Source organism: Eupeodes corollae, chromosome 1 (genome assembly GCF_945859685.1).
Source record: "Eupeodes corollae chromosome 1, idEupCoro1.1, whole genome shotgun sequence".
Lineage (NCBI taxonomy): Eukaryota > Metazoa > Arthropoda > Insecta > Diptera > Syrphidae > Eupeodes > Eupeodes corollae.
In genome coordinates, this window is record NC_079147.1 from 69,180,348 (window position 1) to 69,198,828 (window position 18,481).

Sequence of the window (18,481 nt, forward strand, 5' to 3'; positions counted from 1 at the left end):
TAAAAAAAGTAAACAAACCTAATAAACTGGACGCATATGAATCTATACGTATATAAATCAACAACAACCGAATTAACTTAGAACCTGGAGTGGACCAATTGACTCCAAACTATTCAGCGCTATTAAGAAAGAGAGTAGATAATAACAGTACTTATCACACTCTTTCTTTTGTTTTGTTTTCTCTTAAAGTCAATCTTTTGTAAATTGTAATTTATGTAATCTCATTGTGTTTTTGTTTAATTGTCGTCCGCTGATGATGGTTCCGCAGCTGAGAACCGAAATGCATTCGTATTGAATAAAATGTATTAAAATTTAAAAAAAACAACAACAAATTTTGCCTTTTTATTACGAATTTTGCGGTCAATAAGGAAAAACCTTTTTTAAATAATTAATGTACTGGCTGTACAGCGAAAAAAACTTATCCAGTAAAAGTTAAAGATCAACTAAAGATTATGGGTCATGAAACGCGCATAGAAACCAAGGACCGAGGAAGATGGAGAAGTTTCTTGGGTGAGGGCCTAGCACACAGGACTGTATCACCACCTCAAGTAAGTGAGGACGTGTATACACTTGAACAACGCTGGGAAATATTGCCTGCGATCGAAATAGAGAAGATCCCGGTTTTTCCAAAAAATCATCCTTTCAGATGGAGCTCATTTTGATCTTGGCGGGTATGTAAACAAACAAAATTGTCGAATTTGGGGCACAGAAAACCCACACGCATACATTGAAAGGCCGATATACACAAAACGAGTCACTATTTGGTGGGGATTTTGGTGCATAGGCATAATTAGGCAATTTTTCTTTAAAAATGAGCAAAGAGTGGTCGTTACATTCAATGGCGATCGTTATCATGCCATGTTGAACGAATTTTTGTTCATTTGAAGTTGAGTTTTGCACAATTCTTTTCAGAACGATGTTGAAGAAGTCGCATGACAGTGCATCGCCTTTTCTAAAACCTTTTTTGACTTCAAATGCATCGGTAAGATCTTTTCCGACCTTGATAGAGCAGCGTGCATTCTGCACAAAGTGATAAGTTTGACAGGGATGCCAAAACTAGACATTGCTCTGTAGAGATAGTGGACTTTGCTGGTCTAAAGCCACACTGATAAGGTCCTATCAGGTTGTTGGCGAACGGCTTCAGACGTCAGTCAAGTCATCGCCTTCTGCTTTAAATAGTTCGTTTGACTTCAGTTTAGATATAGCTACCTTCACTTCATCGAGGTCGGGTAGGCGGAATTGTTGATCTACGTCGCCTAGGTTGAGTGGTTCTATCTCCCTTACAGCGAAATTCGGTTCGTCATCGCCGTTATATAATTTGGAGAAGTGGTCTTTCCATATTCTTAACATCGACTGCGATTCTACTACGATGTTCACAGGCTTCGGTTCGTGGCTGGTACCCTTATGTAGAACGCATGGAAACCAATAATCCGACAGCGCTGCAGAGGAAAACCCCGGATCATGCGGCACGCACAAGTGACCTCATCCAAATTCGAGTGGGCAACTGGGTGAGGCCCTAGCTCTCACAGGACTGAAGCGCCACCTTAAGCAAGTGTCTTTGTGGAGACAAAATTCTGGAAATTAACTTCTGCCTGGAAGATGCTAAAGTTTGATTCTATTCCCAAAGATTCCACTTGATGGTATTTGATTTAAGAATTCAATTGCAATCTTACGTCTTGATACAAATTAATTTTTATAAACACTTATGGAAATTTTATTTACCATAGCTTCCAATCAATTTATCAGATTCATGAGGTTTATGTCCGTTACCAGTTGGAATCATGAAATGAAAAGAATTAAGGGGTTTTAAGCTTTTGCCTGGATTTCATCCGTATGAATGGGTCTTCAAAAATCCAAGTAAGAAATAAAATAAATAAAATGCTCAAAAATTAAAAAGTTTAAACAAAATTTATTATTTTCCATATAAAACAATACTAATTTTTCTTATAAAAAAATAGTTGTAAAATAACTAACTTTGAATACGGAACAAAAAATAAAATTCTTGAAAATTTGTAAATATTTTTCATGTCAATGATTTATAAAAAAAAACATTAGTCACAATGTAGAATAAAAAATACAAGTTTTGTTTATAAACAAAAACAAATTAAATCTAATTTTAATTTTGTATAGAATTTTAACTTTGTGGACGGCATTGAATACGTTCGTTTAAGAATGTTTGTAATACATTTTAATTTTGTATAAAGTGATGATACAATAATTAATAATCTTTAACATTAAGGCACAATAATTGCGTTCGTTTTTTTTTTAAAGAGTGTTATAAAAAAATGTTGAGATTCTAACATAACCTCGTTTATAAAATTCTTAAAAATACAAATAGTTTTACATCTAATATTTAAAATCTATAAAAAGAAGGGACGGATGTGTATGTTATTCGTTTTGTTGTTTTTTTTGTCTTGTGGATATGATTTTGATATTTTTAAATATCTCATTTTGTGTTTTTGTTTTGAAATTGTTATTTAAATAATGTCTCCCCAATGGGCATTGTTGAAACCGTGCTGTGAGGAGTTGTTGGACGTGACCCAGCAAGAGAATGTGTTGTGGAATGTAAAGAAGCCATTGTTCCCATCTAAAAAAAAATATTTAAAATAAATTTAAACAATAAATAAAGGATAAAACTTACTCTTAAATGTGCCAAATCTTCTAATTTCGTCAAATCTGCCAATTCCAAGAACAACGAATACACAATTAACCAACCGTAAATGGAAATACAAATGATGACAATCCACAACAGGACCATGACAATGTTGTAGAAGAATATCAAATCGTTGACAATGGCAAAAAAGATAAATGCCAATAATCTAAGGCACGTAAATGCTGCAAACGACCACAGCCATGGCTTGACTTTTCGTTCGTATTCCTAAATAAAATATCAGAAAGGCATAGTAAAAAAATAATAATTTACTCAAAAAGGGGAGTATTTATGATCACACATGCTGCAAGAACAAAAGATTACACTTATCAAGGTGAAGTGTGTTTCTTATAAGCGTGATCTACTGTACTAGAAATTTTGGACCAATTTTAATGCAGATGTTTTAAATTTTGCATGAAACATGTGTGATGGGGATAAAGAAACAAAGAACGGAAACAAAACAAAGGACTAAACTACAACTACAGAAACAGAAAGTAAAGCCTACCGGTATGAAGAATCTGTTCTTAAAGTATCCATGCTCTTTTCTCTTTTATTTTGTTTTAATTGAAAAAATGTTGCATGAATGAGCAGTGAGCGTGAAATGTGCATTTTTATATATTTAATAAATGATTCTTATAGACAAAATTTAATGATTATGATACAATTGAATATCGTATGAGTTATAATTTGTTAGTGAATAAAAATGAAGAATTGGAAACAAACCTTAAAAATAAGACTTACCTTGCGTAAAGCTATAACAAGCAGGATACTGGTGAAAAAGATCACACAAGCACCAATTAATGAAAACAGAGCGGCCACAATGAGTCCGTTGCGTACTGAAAAAAAGAAAGAAATTATTAAAAGGGTTAAATCATCCACATTCGAGTAGTGAGGTCAAAAAACGATGATTTTCTTCAAAAGCATATTGATAAGCATTGAGGGAGGGCGGGGGTGGTATGGAACTGGTTATTATGCTTATGACAGCGATGAAGAAATTCATTAATACTACCTTTTCGAGGGCTTGATAACAAACTCTATCAAATGGCTTTGAAATACATCAAGTCTTGCGTTGAGGTACCAGTGAACCAATATGATTAAGAAGTTATCGTTCTTCAAGATATTTCTTAAGCTGAAAATTGATAACTTTTTCCATGACCTTTGAAAGAGGGGACGTAAGTGCAATTGGACTATAGTTGGACAGGTTAGTTAGGGGAGGGCGGGAAAAATACTGTTTTCCATCCAGTGAGAAAGACCTGTACATTAGGATATATGGTTTTGACAGCGTTGAAGAACACCTCTTCAGAAAAATTTGAGAAGTTTGAAAATTTTGTAGTACTGTAGTAACTACACGAATGTAAGAGTATCGGCCAAACAAATAACTACACCTCAAGAACAAGAAGCGTTAGGTTAAAGAAAAAGCAAACTGTGATGTAGGCTAATTGCTTACAGTAAGAATGTCTTTAAAAAAAGAGGGTCGATTTTTAAATAGCATTACACCAGTTTATTGACATTTGTGTGTGAATTACTAATAAAATGAATAAATAAGGTAGAGCAATAGTCTGTTGAAAACTAGGACTTACAACTCTTAACTATTCCTGTGACCGAGCCATTTCAGGAATTGAGGAGACTTACAGTTTTATGTTAAATCCGAATGGATAATTTGTGAAAACACAAGAATTACTCTTTTAGGACTTGTCAATTCCTCACAAGAGGCAGTATCCTTGAAAAGAAAATTAGATGGCAAAGGCAGGGATCAAGACCTCTAACATGACAGTCCTACGCACTAACCATCACGCCCAAAATCCACAACAAGCATAAACTTTATTTGGATGCATTGACACCTCTTAAACCTAGCGTAGATTGTTCTCCCAAATCTGTCAATTTTGCTTATTCACGTAGACATTCTTCCAAAAATGGACCTTATCGTTAAAGATGATTTTAAGACCAAAATTGGACCAAATTCGTATCGTCACCTCCTCGTGGTGCCTGCTGGGTAGTCGAAAAGTGAACTAACGAACGCATTCTTTGCGACGAACGTTGGATCCATGGGATCCAGAGCTGTGATACCTGAGTTAGCTTATCAGGAATTAAGAGCAAAAGACTAGATATCGCTCTGAAGAACCAGCTCCAACGATCTCAGTCATGTGCAGGCCTCACAAGCCGGCCATGAAAGGAAAGGAAAGTGTGATGAAAACGCAAGTAATAGCCTTGAATGAACGGACTGATAATGTTGACATCAGAAATGCTGCAGAAGAGCTGCTAGGTTTCTCACAGCCGCCACCAAGGAAGCTCTGGTTAGACTCTGGATGTGCTCAGGCAAACAAAGCCATAACGAAGGCATACTGATTGTGGCAGCAAAGGAGGACACTATCTTCCCGCCAGATGTATGTCACCAAAGGAAGGGATAAGAACCACTTGCTCAGAAGAAGGAAAAAATCTCATGAGCAGCGGGAAGTCAAGGAGATCCAGGGATGTTTTAACAGGAAATAGGTGCGGAGAAGAGTGAAAAAGAAAACAGCAGGATTCACTAACCGCCCTAGAGCCTGCAAAGATAAGGAGGGGAATAACGTTGCCGAGACACAGTCAATGCTAAAAATCTGGAGAGATCATTTCAACTAGCTGCTTAATTGTGATGAAATCAAGAACTTCGCCAACGAGCATCCACGTCAAATCCACTTGGTTGACGATCTAGAGTTCCACCCACCCGACCAGAGTGAGATCAAGCTACCCATCATCAAGCTGAAGTCGAACAAAGCGGCCGATGATGACGGTCTGCAGCCGGAGCTTTTTATGTACGCTGGAGCAGATCTGGTAAGGAGCATGCACCAGCTAGATACTAAAATTTGGTCGGAAGAAGGCATGCCCGACGAGTGGAAATAAAGCACCATCTGCCCGATCCATAAAAACGGTGACCGCCTTCTCTGCGCCAACTACAGAGGCATTAGTCTTTTAAACATAGCATACAAGATCTTGCCAAGCGTATTACGTGAACGCCTGAAGCCATTTACTGACAAACTAATTGGCCCTTACCAGTGTGGCTTCAAGCCTGGAAAATCTACAATGGAACAAAATTTCCCCTCTACGCCAAATCCTTGAAAAGACCCAATAACATAACATCGAAACACACCATCTTTTCATCAGCTTAATACAGTGTAGACAGGAACGAACTGTATCGTGTAATGTTGAGTTTTCGTATCCCTACCAAACTGATACGACTTATCAGGATGACGCTGGAAAATGCTGGTTGCTGCATCAAAATTGGAAGAGACTCGACCGAAACCTTCGAAACCACCAGAGGACTTCGACAAGGCGATGCGTTGTCATGTAGCTGCTTCAACATTGTTCTTGAAAGAGTGGTCCGCAACACCAACGCCAATACAAGTTGCACCATCTTCCAAAAATCCACACAAAGTAAGTAAGTAATAAACTTGTTTCGTTGAGATTAACCATGTGATTACAAGTGGATCCATTTATTTTCGGTTTCCATGATATTTGAAGAAGAGACGTTAGTGCAACTGATCGATAGTTAAATGGGGAGGAGGTTGCGGCTTTTTTAGGGACAGGCTGGACAATTGCCGTTTTCCATCCATTCCACAAGAGACCTGTACAGGCTAAATTTGACCGATGATGGCATCGCTTTTAATGTCTTTCATACAGGCCTGCGACTTAGATTGGTTAGGTTGAATGGGGTAAAGTTCGAGAAAATATTTAACTTGGATTTTTTTGGAAAGGGAAAAAGATTATGTATGGTATAAAAAAGCAATAGGGCTCCTTCCTGAACCATCGTGATTTCTGGGAAAATTTAATTCCAGGTGGTAAGGACGAAACGTCGCATAAACCGTCGTAAAAATAATTTCATAATACTATCATTCTTTTTTTGGTTAGACTTGGGTATTCGCATAGGAAACGGATGAGTTATGACTCATAAGGACATACAATAGTAAGGACAGCTAACGCCTTCCTAGTTGCAAAAGGAATTTTGTTTTACTTTTGGAGAACTTCGGCTATATATTCCTAGAAACTCTGCAAGTTTCATGAGCTGACCAACTGATGATTGCGATTTGAATGAAACTTTGGTGGATTTGTTCATTTACCTGCTCTATTGGCCTGTATTCATTGATATATCGCTTGAACTGCGCATAGATTTGTTTTTGGCTTATTTGGTTGCCTTTTTTATTACCGTCAATGACACAGTGTTTTGAGAGCCAAAGGAGCATAACCCTGTAGGCTTCGCTGAATAAACGAAGCTCCCTACTGCATTGCTGTACCAGTCTTGAGTTTGTGACAGTGGTAGACATGACCTTAATTGCAGTCCAAAGCCTTTTTCCAGTTCTTTCACTAATGCGCTTTTGGACGGCAGAGAGGGGGCTAGCGAAAAAAATGTCTCTAGGGCTGCAGTCTAATGGAGTCGAATCACACAAATATGGAGGCCAATTCACGTTACCTTGGCGATTGAGTTTTGAGTTGTGAGGCCGCACGTAATGATCAACCCATAGCGATTGACGCTGACGGCGGCGATGGCGTGGCCAGCATCGTTTCGAAGAAGTACGAAGTGACGTCTATAGTTAAGGTTCTATTGCGAATATCTTCATTTCATACCGTTTGACAGAATTTTTCTTTCCATTTTGGTCTGACACATCCTTAGCTGGTCAAGTGTTTTTGCAGTCAAGGTTATTGTTTGTAGTCCGTAAGTAAGGATCGGTTGGAGATATATTTCATTGTGTTTTAGTTTTCAATTTGTTAATTTAAAATCTATCATTTTTACAACAAGTAAACATGTCTTGAAAACTTGTCCACATATCCATATTTTGTTTCCCAGTAAGATTTGTTGGAAAGTGTTTTCCAGAACTGAACTAAAAAGAGGTGATGATGTCTAAATCCTCTTGTTAAATCGTCTCTAATATATTTTGGGTTATGTTTTAATTTCTCAGGGAGGACCATATCATTGCGTGTTCAAGATTTAATTAAGTCAATAAATAGAAAATAAACCGGTTTAAATTCATTGCATTTTACTATTAGCTGATTCATTGTCTGTAAGTGGTCTGTTGTAAATCCAGCTTATTCGCTTGGTTAATTGTTATTAAATTCTTCTTTGATGGTCCTGTTAAGTGCTTTGGAGAAGAGTTTGTAACTTTTAGAAATGTTGCTTATGAGTCTATAACAATTGATAACGTCCTTCTTACCTTTTCTGTGTATTAATGTTATCTTTCTTTCCATTATTCAGAGATTCGTTATGTTTGTACTATTTCGTTAAATATGTTTGTTAAAATATTGGAAAGGGAGTTTTTCCTAGAACTAGAACTAGATTCCACACATAAAGTTAACGCCTTATTATTTGCCGCAGTTAATCCTGTCCAGCAAATTTAATGCTGGACGACCATGTCACAGATACGAATTTTAAACCCAACTGAGGAAAACCGGAATAAGTTCAAACAAGCTAGAAAGACCTGTAACGGACATATACGACGCATTAAATTTGTACATGACCAGAAATTACGGCAAAAAATACTACAATGTCCCAATGGCAGTAAAAATTTCTGGTCATTCGTAAAAAATGTCTTCGTCGGTTCCGACGCTTGTTTCCAATGACACTCCCTATGTTAGCTCGATTGATAAAGCCAATTTGTTTACAGCACACTTTGCTGTCAATTCGATGTTGCCAGTGAGTGACGTGACTCCGCCTGTACTTGAAAGCGTTAACGATTCTATGGGACGAATCTTCTTTCGCACTCGTTCAGTTACTAGAGTACTTATAAATCTTGACATTCACAAATCCGCTGGCCCGGATAGTATCCCCGCAATTGTTCTGAAGAGGTGTTCTTCAACGCTGGCAAAACCACTGCGTAAGCTTTTCCATCTGTCCTATTCTACAGGTCTCTTTCCTAGTGGATGGAAACTGCATTTGTCCAGCCTGTCCCTAAAAAAGGCGAATCCTCCTCACAATCCAACTATTGGTCCAATTGCACTTACATCCCTTCTTTCCAAGGTCATGGAAACTCTGATCAATTTTCAGCTTAAGAAATATCTTGAAGAACGGAAGCTTCTTAATGACCGACAATATGGCTTTCGTAGCAATAGGTCCACTGGTGATCTCATGGTTTATCTCACCAAACAGTGGAACGAATCTTTACATCGTTTTGGAGAAAGTAAGATAATTGCACTTGATATTTCAAAAGCAATATAGAGTTTCGCATCAATTTCTCTTATCGAAAATGCGTGCAATTGGTATTGATGAATCCCTTCTTCGTTGGGTTAGAAATTACCTTTCGGACCGTTCAATTCAAGTAGTATTGGACGGGTTCAAATCTGATATTCATAAAATAAACGCTGGTGTGCCCCAGGGCTCCGTTTTGTCTCCGACGCTCTTCCTCATTTTTGTTAATGATCTTTTGTCTGAAACTTCTAACCCACTAAATTTTTTCGCGGATGACAGTACCCTCAGCGTTTTCATATTCGTTTTTAGATAATATTAGAATTAGAAACATTTTATTCATTCATTTTTTCATTTCCAACTTAAAACTAGTACAATAGCAAGTGTATAAAAAAAAAAAAGGAATAAATAATAGCTATCATTCTTTAACTTGAAAGTTAGTATTGAATGATACATTGTGATTTAATTTTAATTTTACAATAATTAGAAACTGTTGTGGGGTGACAATCAGCAATACAAATAATAAAACAATGGTTCAATGAGTTAAGTAAATCAATAAATATTTTAAAGATAGTATAACTGAATATAAAAAGAGTAGGTATATACATACATTCATAGGTAATAAATAATTCATCATAAAATTCATTCAAAAATAACAACAAAATGGTACATTTTTTATGATCATAAAACTATGATACAAAATTTAATAATAGTTATCAATAGAATTTAAATCAATTGTAAAAAGCAAGTCTTTTAGTTTTTTTAAGAAATAGTTTAAGTTTTGAATTGTTCTGATAGACAAAGGTAATTTATTAAATGACTTTGGTGCTGCGGCAGTATAAAAGTTAGAGAAATGAGTCTTATGGGCAGTGGGTTCATTGACAAGGTGCATGTTGTTTATTCTTAGATTATATAACTGCGAGTTTCTACTAGGAATATTACCGCTTTGCTTGAAAAATTCTTTAAGTACTTTGAAAATATACAGATGTCTCAAAGGTAGAATCCGCAATTCCTTGTATAAAGGCCAACTTTCAGTATAACGATTTTTGTTGCAAATAATTCTAATAAGATGCTTTTGGGCAATCAATAACGGCCTAAAAGTATTTGCATAGGAACCACCCCAGCTAGATAACCCATATTGTAATTTAGAGTGCGCAAGACCATAATATATTGAAGTTAGAACCTTTTTAGAGCAGAATGGTTTTAAAAGATACATTTTTCGCGTTATGAGCATCAAATGATTCTTGTAACTATGATCTTTCCAATTAAGGTTTGAATCAATTGTTAAATATTTAAAATTATTCACAGAATCAATTTTTAAACAAGAATTGGAACAGGAATATTTATGTTGGAAATTAGGTTTACCACAATTGTGAATTGGAAAGCTAAATTGCCTACAACTCGAAGCATGAAAAAATAAATTGTGATTACAGACTGGATGGCCAGATGTTTTAAAAGTCATGAATTTAGTTTTTTCACTAATTATTAACTTATGGTTAGAAAACCAAGTCCTTAGAACTTCGAGATCTTCTTCAATTAGTAAAACACAATTAAAATCCGAATTAGACTGGTAGGTAAATGATATATCATCAGCAAATGCCGTCGAAAGGCCATTTAATCGAAGCTTAAAAATAGAGTTAATATATAGTAGGAAGAATAAAGGGCCGAGTACAGATCCCTGTGGTACTCCATTTTTTAAAAAACGAGCTTCACTTTGTGTACCGTTGATAATAACTTTTTGAACTCTTCCCTTTAAGTATGATTTTAACCACTGAAAAATTACTCCCCTAAATCCTGCATTATACAACTTATCTAAAAGTAAATCGTGGTCAACCATATCAAAAGCTTTTGTCATATCAATAAAGAGAGCCATTGTAGATTTATTGTTATTCAAACTGCCATAAAGCTGACTGCATAGCCTAAGAATTGCATCTTCGGTTGATTTTCCTGAACGAAATCCAAATTGATTTTCACTAAAAAACTTATTTTTATTCAGGAAAGAAGTAATTCTATTAATCATAAGTTTTTCAAAAAATTTTGAAAAAGTAGGAAGAATAGAAATAGGTCTGTAGTTAACCATATTTTTCTTATCTCCCTTTTTAAAGAGGGGAATAACCTCAGCGCATTTAAATTGTTCAGAAAAACAACCCTGTTCAACACTTAAGTTAAATATGTAACTCAAAACATCTGAAACATAGAATGCAATTTTTTTAAGTACGTTACTAGATATTCCATCTGAAGTGCAAGAATTTTTATTTTTTAAAGTTAGAATTATTTTGTAGGTTTCAAAAGAGGTTATAGAATTAAACGCAAAGCTATTTGATTGTATGAATTCAGCATCTGGACAATGTTGATTACAGCAATCACAATCATTACCGGTATTACTAGATGGCTTCAATATTTCAGATATTTCAGTAAAATATTCATTAAATTTATTAGATATACAGTTAACATCAGTTAGAGGAACATTATTAACTACAATAGTTTCTATTACGTTTGGCTTTTTTGTTTTACCTAAAATGCTGTCAACAGCCTTCCATTCATCTTTTATATTGCCTGTTGATTTTTCAAATAAGTTACAATAATACTTTTCGCGAGTCAATTCAACATTTGTACTAACGGCTTTACACAGTGTGAGGTAATACTTTTTTAGCTTTACATTATTTGGATGTTTTTTTAGCTTAATACTAATTGTGTTCTTTTTTTTAATCTGCTTAAGGAGACTCTTATTCATCCAAGGCTTTAAAAATTTGTTTTTATTAGAATTTTGTATCGACACAGAAGTACATGACTCTATATGTTTTTGCAAGATTGTGATAAAAATAGCAAACGAAATTGATGGGTCCGTTTCCGAATAAACCTGATCCCAAAATTCATGCTTCAAAATATTCCGCAATAATATGTAATCGGTGGTATAATGCTCTTTTCTTTGTGTTACTGAAGTAGAATTCCGATTATTTTGTAACTCATTACATAAAATGATCGATTTATGATCAGTAATATTTAGGTCCAGAACACTTCCAAAAAATTTGGATTTATTGTTGACTTTAAAACGAGTAAAAATGTGGTCAATGCAAGTACTTGAAGATTTAGTTACGCGAGTTGGTTCATTAATAATTCTCTTTAGACCATTAGAAGCCATAAGAAACAAATAATTATCACTGTCTTTGTCGGATACGTTTAAGATATCAATGTTAATATCCCCAATCAAAATTAAATTACAAGTCTTATTTATGCAAAGAATTTGACTGAGTTCCTCTATAAACAAACTTTTACTAAACGCGTGCAATCTGTAGAAACATAACATTGTATAGTTTTCGTTTTGATAGCAAAACGACAACTTAACAACATCCGCGCTGCAAATGTCGATTTTTGAGAATTGGTGAACAAAATTTTCATCAATGTAAACTGCGACACCACCTGACGAATAAGATTCATTGCAACAACTAAAAATCGCATAACCCGGTATATTATAAAGGCTTATTTCACTCTCATAAACCCAAATCTCTGTAAGAACTATTATAGCTGGCAATTTTTTAAATGACTAAATGTGAGCTAGGAAATTAGAAAAATTTTTTCTGAGACTACGGATGTTTTGTTGTATACAAAAGCAATCATCTATAAAACTACTAAAAACTGGCACTTCACAAATACTTTGAACTGAATAAGGAATAGGATTAACAATACTCATATTTTATCAAAATCAGAAATATAATTAATTCTTACAGAATTGTCACCCTCACTCCTCCTCATAAAAATATTTCCATTCCTAGTCCAAACGTATTTGACTCCTTTCGTAGTTTTTAGGGCTAGCGCAGTATTTAGAAGTTGACGCCTCTGATGAGTTAAGCAATCGTTTATGTATACTTTCTCCGGTTTACCTTGTGCTCCAAATATTTTTGTTGTTAGTTGTTCTCTTCTCTCTCTCTTGGTTTTCATAATTTTCTCTTTCAAGTGATGAGAAACAAATTTGACATGCAGAACATTGGTGCTCTTCATGTCGCCATTCGCATGAGAATTGCCTTTTTTAATTTTTTTGACAAAACATTGGTCGATGTCAGTCTCATTTACGTTAATATTCAATGCATTGCGAATCATACCAACTGCAAGATCGATGTGTGGTGTGTCTTTGTTTATAATTGGAACATTATATACTTCAATGCTGTTAGATCCTGTTCTCATCCTTGTTCTTCGGATTTGGACTACCAACGGCAGCGTATGATAAGCTCATTAAATTCAGATCTTGACAGCATTGTTCAATGGGGAATCAAAAACCGTGTAGAATTTAATGCTTCGAAAACTCAATGCTGTCTACTGTCGCAAAAGCGTAACCCTCCCATAATGCCACTATCCATGAGTGGTACTTGCATCGATGAGACTGAACAGCTATCAGTCCTAGGTATATGCATTACAAACCGCTTGTTGTGGAGTGATCTCATATTTGACATCGCCAAAAATACTGCTATTTGTTTAGGTTTTCTCCGACGATGCAAGAAGTTTTTTACTCTTGGACAGAATTCAAAAGAGAGCTCTAAAAATGATAGGTGACCATCGTCTAACTGAAACTTTTGTATCTCTCGAGCACCGTCGTAAGGTTTCATGTCTCTCATTATTCTATCGCTACTTCCATAAGCAATGCTCTAATGAAATAGCCAGTTGCATTCCTCCCCTCAAACAATTCAACCGTAATACTCATTCTTTTAGGAATGCCCACCAGTTTACCCTTGAGCCCAATTTCGGTCGTACTGTAAAGTTCACAGATTCTTTTTTTAGTCGCACTACACGAATGTGGAATGCTTTACCAGACTCAAATTTCCCAATCATTACAATGTGCAGGCATTCAAAACCAATGTGCATCGGTATCTCCTTTCAAATCCTATCCTCCCTTCCTAATTACTCGCACTGTGTATAATCATTATAAGGGTATTCATATCCCCTTGAGTGCGCGTGCAATATAAAAAAAAAATTGTACGTTGTAGATTTTGTTTATTTCTAAGGAGACCGCAATCTTCCTTATCGAATTAAGTTCATTTCAAATTACTTGAACTTGAGATATATGTATGTTGTTTCGTTGTTGCTGAAGTTAATAGTCTTGGAATAAGCCTATCGACTATTGTCCCTACTTGCCTGAATCTTTGTACCCACTAACACACTTATCACTTAGTCTTAAAATATTAAAATGAGTACAAAAAGACCGACGAGCACGAACCATTGATTTACCTCACTTCAAAAATTACTCCACCGCAAACGCGCAAAGTGCTTCCGACCAGTAGCGACTCATGACGACTAACAATTCTTTAAGCGCGCTTTAATTGAAAACTCTCATGCTTACTAGTAGTATGCTAGTATTTCAATATTCACGACTAAAAGATGACAAATTTGATTTGATTTTTTGTACATAAAATGCGTATAAATTTTACACCATGTCTCACTTTAAAGTCTTTTCCTTTGAAGTTATTATCTGTAATAGGAGGTTTATTTGAAGACTCTGTTGGTTCTTGAGACGTAGCCGACAGAAAATGTTATACCGAATGTAAGGACCTAGCCGATATCTCTCTAAAATTTTTTATTTAAGTTTTAGGGACCTTGAACGTTAAAAATCTCAAAATTTTCTATTCCAAAAAACTGACTGATTACAATAACTTCTTAGGAAAATTAATCAGTGTCAGTTTGTGTAAGGAAATGCTCAAGAAATGCAATGCCAATGGTTTAAAAGCTATGAACAATTTATGACACGTGTTAAATCATAGATGTATGCCATTGAGCAAACTAAATAGCAATGGACTGTTTGGGTGTTTCAAGATAAAGCACAAAGTGCGAGCATAAGGAAAGAAAGAAAACTAGAAAGATTGTATATGTGGATTTTGGCTTTGAAATCTTTAACTTTGAAATAACATGAAAAGATTAAGCATTTCACATTCGCGTATTATTAAAATGAACAAATCTCTGTTCATCACAATACGGCCGGAGTTAGGATCCTTAGGCATTCGTAGTAGCGCGAGTATTACGGCTAAACTGTATCGTTTTTACATAACGGTAACCGTTTTCAATTATCGAACAAGTAAATACAAAATTATTGACTTGCTAGAGACCAAAAAAAGGAATCTATCCAGATTATAACTTAAGCAACTTACCATGAACATTTCCAACGTAGACAAATTCATAAGAAATGATATAATATCCGTAATGAGTTGATCCTGGAGCGGCCATGGCGAGGCAGTATAAATCGAAAATCGATGTTGCAATCGTAAATAAGGAGACGAACTGCAAAAGAAAAACTAAGTCAATATCTATTCCAGCTCAATAAACGAATTAACCTCCTTTGACTTACGATAGAAAAGAATCCAATAAGCAGAGCACTCTTCTGAACATCGATATATTCGTTGTTCTTTAAAATTGGCTTCTGATACCATGGTATTCGAACAGACCGAGTTGAACGTGATTTTATAGAATGAAGATTAGTTGAAGACCTGGAGGAAAATAAGATTTTTATAATTAAAAAATCATGAGTATTCGTACTCCAAGAAGCTTAAGGTATTTTAAGGAATGTTGTCTTAATTGTTTACCTTCCTGTGGCGTGTGAGTAAACAGAAGGATTTGATCGATATGCACTCGATGGAGTTTTCCTTCCATAGTTAAGAGTCATTATTTTAAAGAGTTAAAGACTGTTTCAATAAGAAAAAAAAAGCAAAACAACAATTAGTAAGAACTTCTGAGAAACAAATCAAAAGAAAGTTGGGTTTTAATTAAACAATAAGGCGTCAGCTTCAGCAGCAGAATCACTTTTTTGGGCGTTACCCACATGTGAGCTGTTTGTTTACTGAGAAATTTTGTCTCCCATCAAAAATAAAATCAACTTTTATTAATAATTCTCTATTATACACAGTTTTTTAAGCTATTTTTGTTTAAAGTCTTTTAAAAAACATACCAAATAAAACAAAAAACTTTAATTTTTATAACAAAAACTTTATAAACGAGATAAAAATTTGTTTTCTTCTTTTCTGTCAATTAAAATTCTGACACATCGCATTTTTATGGATTTGTTGAAATGTCACTATTAGAGTCGGTATGGTAGGGTGTTTTGTTAGTTCACGGTTAGGAATTCTTAGTGCTTGGGTATATTCACAATAGTTCAGTTTTTATTTTAAAATGTAAAGCAATTTTAAACAATAATAAAAGAATAACTTTATGGCATTAATTATTTTGTTATTTTACCTAAAAAATAAACTAAAATCATTTTAAATATAATTAAAATTTAGTTAAAATGTAATTTTAATTCTTTACACAGTTAAAGTATGTCACTAATGTTAGAAGCAATTTGCAATAAGTTTCATGAAGTTCACACTTGGAAGGTTTTTTTAGAAGTAATTCTTGAGAAAAGTGTCAAAAAGAATAAATATAAAAGTTTTGGTACATTTGTAATAATGTGACAGCACTAAATATTAATTGCTTTATATTATTGGAAATGATCGATAAACTTACTTAGTTACTTTTTTAAGATTGCGCCAAAGTCCGGGCGGACCTAGGCCTCAACTAACACGCGTCTACAGCCAGCTCGGTCCCTAGCTGGTCTCAAGTTTCGCCCGCCAATTTGGTTGAGGTTCTTTAACACCTGCGCCGTCCCTCGGGATTGAATTCGAAGACATCCCAGACTGAAGGGTTGATCTTCATTCGCTCTACATGACCCAGCTATCTAAGTTGTTCTACTTTTATCCTATTAACCAAGTCATGAGAACAGGGATGATGAGTGTCTTATATACATATGTAGATGGTGATTTAAAGTCCCCGAGAGAGGATTTTTTTCCATCTAATAAGCCAGTCTTCTGCTCGTAAAGCACGCGAGCAGGTGGTCCTCTGTGCAGCACCGCGCCGTTTTGTATGCCTGTTTCTTAGCTGCCAGCGCTTGCCGGCACGGCATTCGTCTTCAAACCAGGGGTTTCGCAGAGGCGGCATCTCTAAAGGCTGCAACTTGTTTTTAATGCTTAATGCAGACAGCATAGAAATTATTAAGATGTTAGAGAATCCAACGGAAAAATACATCCCAGTCTCTTGAAATTGTAGCATTTGCCGTAGTATACATCGGAGTCTTTTAGTTTGCGATTGCCCGGTATATTCCATCATACTTCATGGATGGCGGTAATATCGGCCTGGAAACAATTTAGGGTCTTTTAAAAGGCCTAACATTCCATTGTATGGTTCGTCATCAGTAAATCCGTTCATGTCCGGAGCTTGTTGGTGCTTCGTAACTAGGATATTTTTACGTGGTCTGGAAGTCACCATAAAGACACAACCTTCAATCTGGAAATCCAGATCCTTAGTATAACTCCAAGAAAGGGGAGCCGTATAAACCGCTCCTTACAGGCCTGGGCCAGTCCTTTAGAACTTAAATTTTTCGTATTTCCGTATAAGAGTACAGAAATAAAAACCAAAGTAACAAAATGTTCAAGAAGCATGCTGCTGCTGTCCTTCTGAAATTTCATTAGCTCAAGGAAACCCAATACTTCTTAGTTTGCACACACTTAAAACTATGAGTGGTTAATTCAATACTTTGTCACAAAGGACATCCGAATTTGATTTTTGGTCAAGTTTTCTATTTTAATGTTGTTTTTTTTTTTAATAAAATTTAATAATTTTTTTTCTACCCTTTCCTCTTCTTTTCTGGTTTTGAAACATTCCAAATTTTTCAAACAAACATGTTTCGCTTTTTCTGAAATTACATAATATGTCGCACCTCCTCCGGTGCAATAATGACGTAAATGCAATTTTCTTAAATGTTCAGGAATCACGGTTAGAGTTTGCTTGCTTATTGAAAATACTATATCATCCTAAAATAGGCCTTCAAAAACGACTTCAAGAGTCCTAAAAATAGCTGACTATTCAGTGAGTTAGAGTTCATATTCTTACCTTTTATATCTTTCACCTGTTTCTTTTTTGAGCTTGTGAAGGGTTTGAACTATTGTGGATCGCAAGGTAAATTACGACTTTGTTGCTCCGAAAAATTTTATAGTTTAAACTTTTGTGTCAAACAAAAAAGTGGCCTCTTTTGGGCACTAGCAAAGATACAATCACGTCAATTTTACCACGGATAAAACTTGACATTTGGGACATTATGGCGTTCTTAACTCAATTTCAGAAAAAAATGCAATTGCGTAGATATTGCACCGGAGGTGCGATGTGTATTATCACGAAGCAATAAGTTATTTTCGTAACAGGGAAAGAATGTTATTGAACTACAAAATCAAAAAAGGATAACAAAAACTTAAAAAAAAAAACAATTCATTAAATAAAGAGAACGTAAATAACGGGTTAACCATTTTGCGGTTTCAAAAGTAAAGGACTGGAATTCGACATCTGTCAAAATAAGTTGTTAAACCACTTTTTCTATCGCAGAACACAAACCAATTTGCTAAAACTTCCTACAAAAATTTTGAATCTGACTTTGGTTTACTTAATCGGCTTAAAACGTAAGCTTTTGGCACATTGTGAAGAAATTTGAAGAGACTGCATTAGCTTCAGATATTGTAAGGCCTGTGCATCATCCCTTTCCTAGTACCACTGAAGATATCGCTGTAAGTGCAAGTGTTGCCGAAGGCTCGAAAATGATATTCAGCTACGAAGCTCATTTAATGTATAACCGATTGATTATACATTATATTGATTATTTAAAATAATTAGTATTT

The 18,481-nt window shown here is 35.1% G+C and overlaps 1 protein-coding gene across 2 annotated transcripts; it reads right to left on the minus strand.

Moving 5' to 3' along the window:
* Positions 1 to 2,395: 2,395 nt before the first annotated feature.
* LOC129941728 (uncharacterized) lies at positions 2,396 to 15,856 on the minus strand. Of its 2 annotated transcripts, none has more exons than XM_056050432.1 (7): positions 15,730 to 15,856; positions 15,368 to 15,466; positions 15,133 to 15,271; positions 14,936 to 15,065; positions 3,392 to 3,486; positions 2,642 to 2,878; positions 2,396 to 2,587 (listed from the first exon to the last, which is right to left on the minus strand). In XM_056050432.1, the coding sequence occupies exons 2-7, from the start codon at positions 15,445 to 15,447 to the stop codon at positions 2,474 to 2,476; spliced, it is 795 nt and encodes a 264-aa protein (XP_055906407.1). In that variant the 5' UTR covers positions 15,448 to 15,466; positions 15,730 to 15,856; the 3' UTR covers positions 2,396 to 2,473. The 2 variants fall into 2 exon arrangements, with proteins under 2 accessions (XP_055906407.1, XP_055906408.1); XM_056050433.1 differs by lacking the exon at positions 15,730 to 15,856 and adding an exon at positions 15,604 to 15,722.
* Positions 15,857 to 18,481: the final 2,625 nt, after the last annotated feature.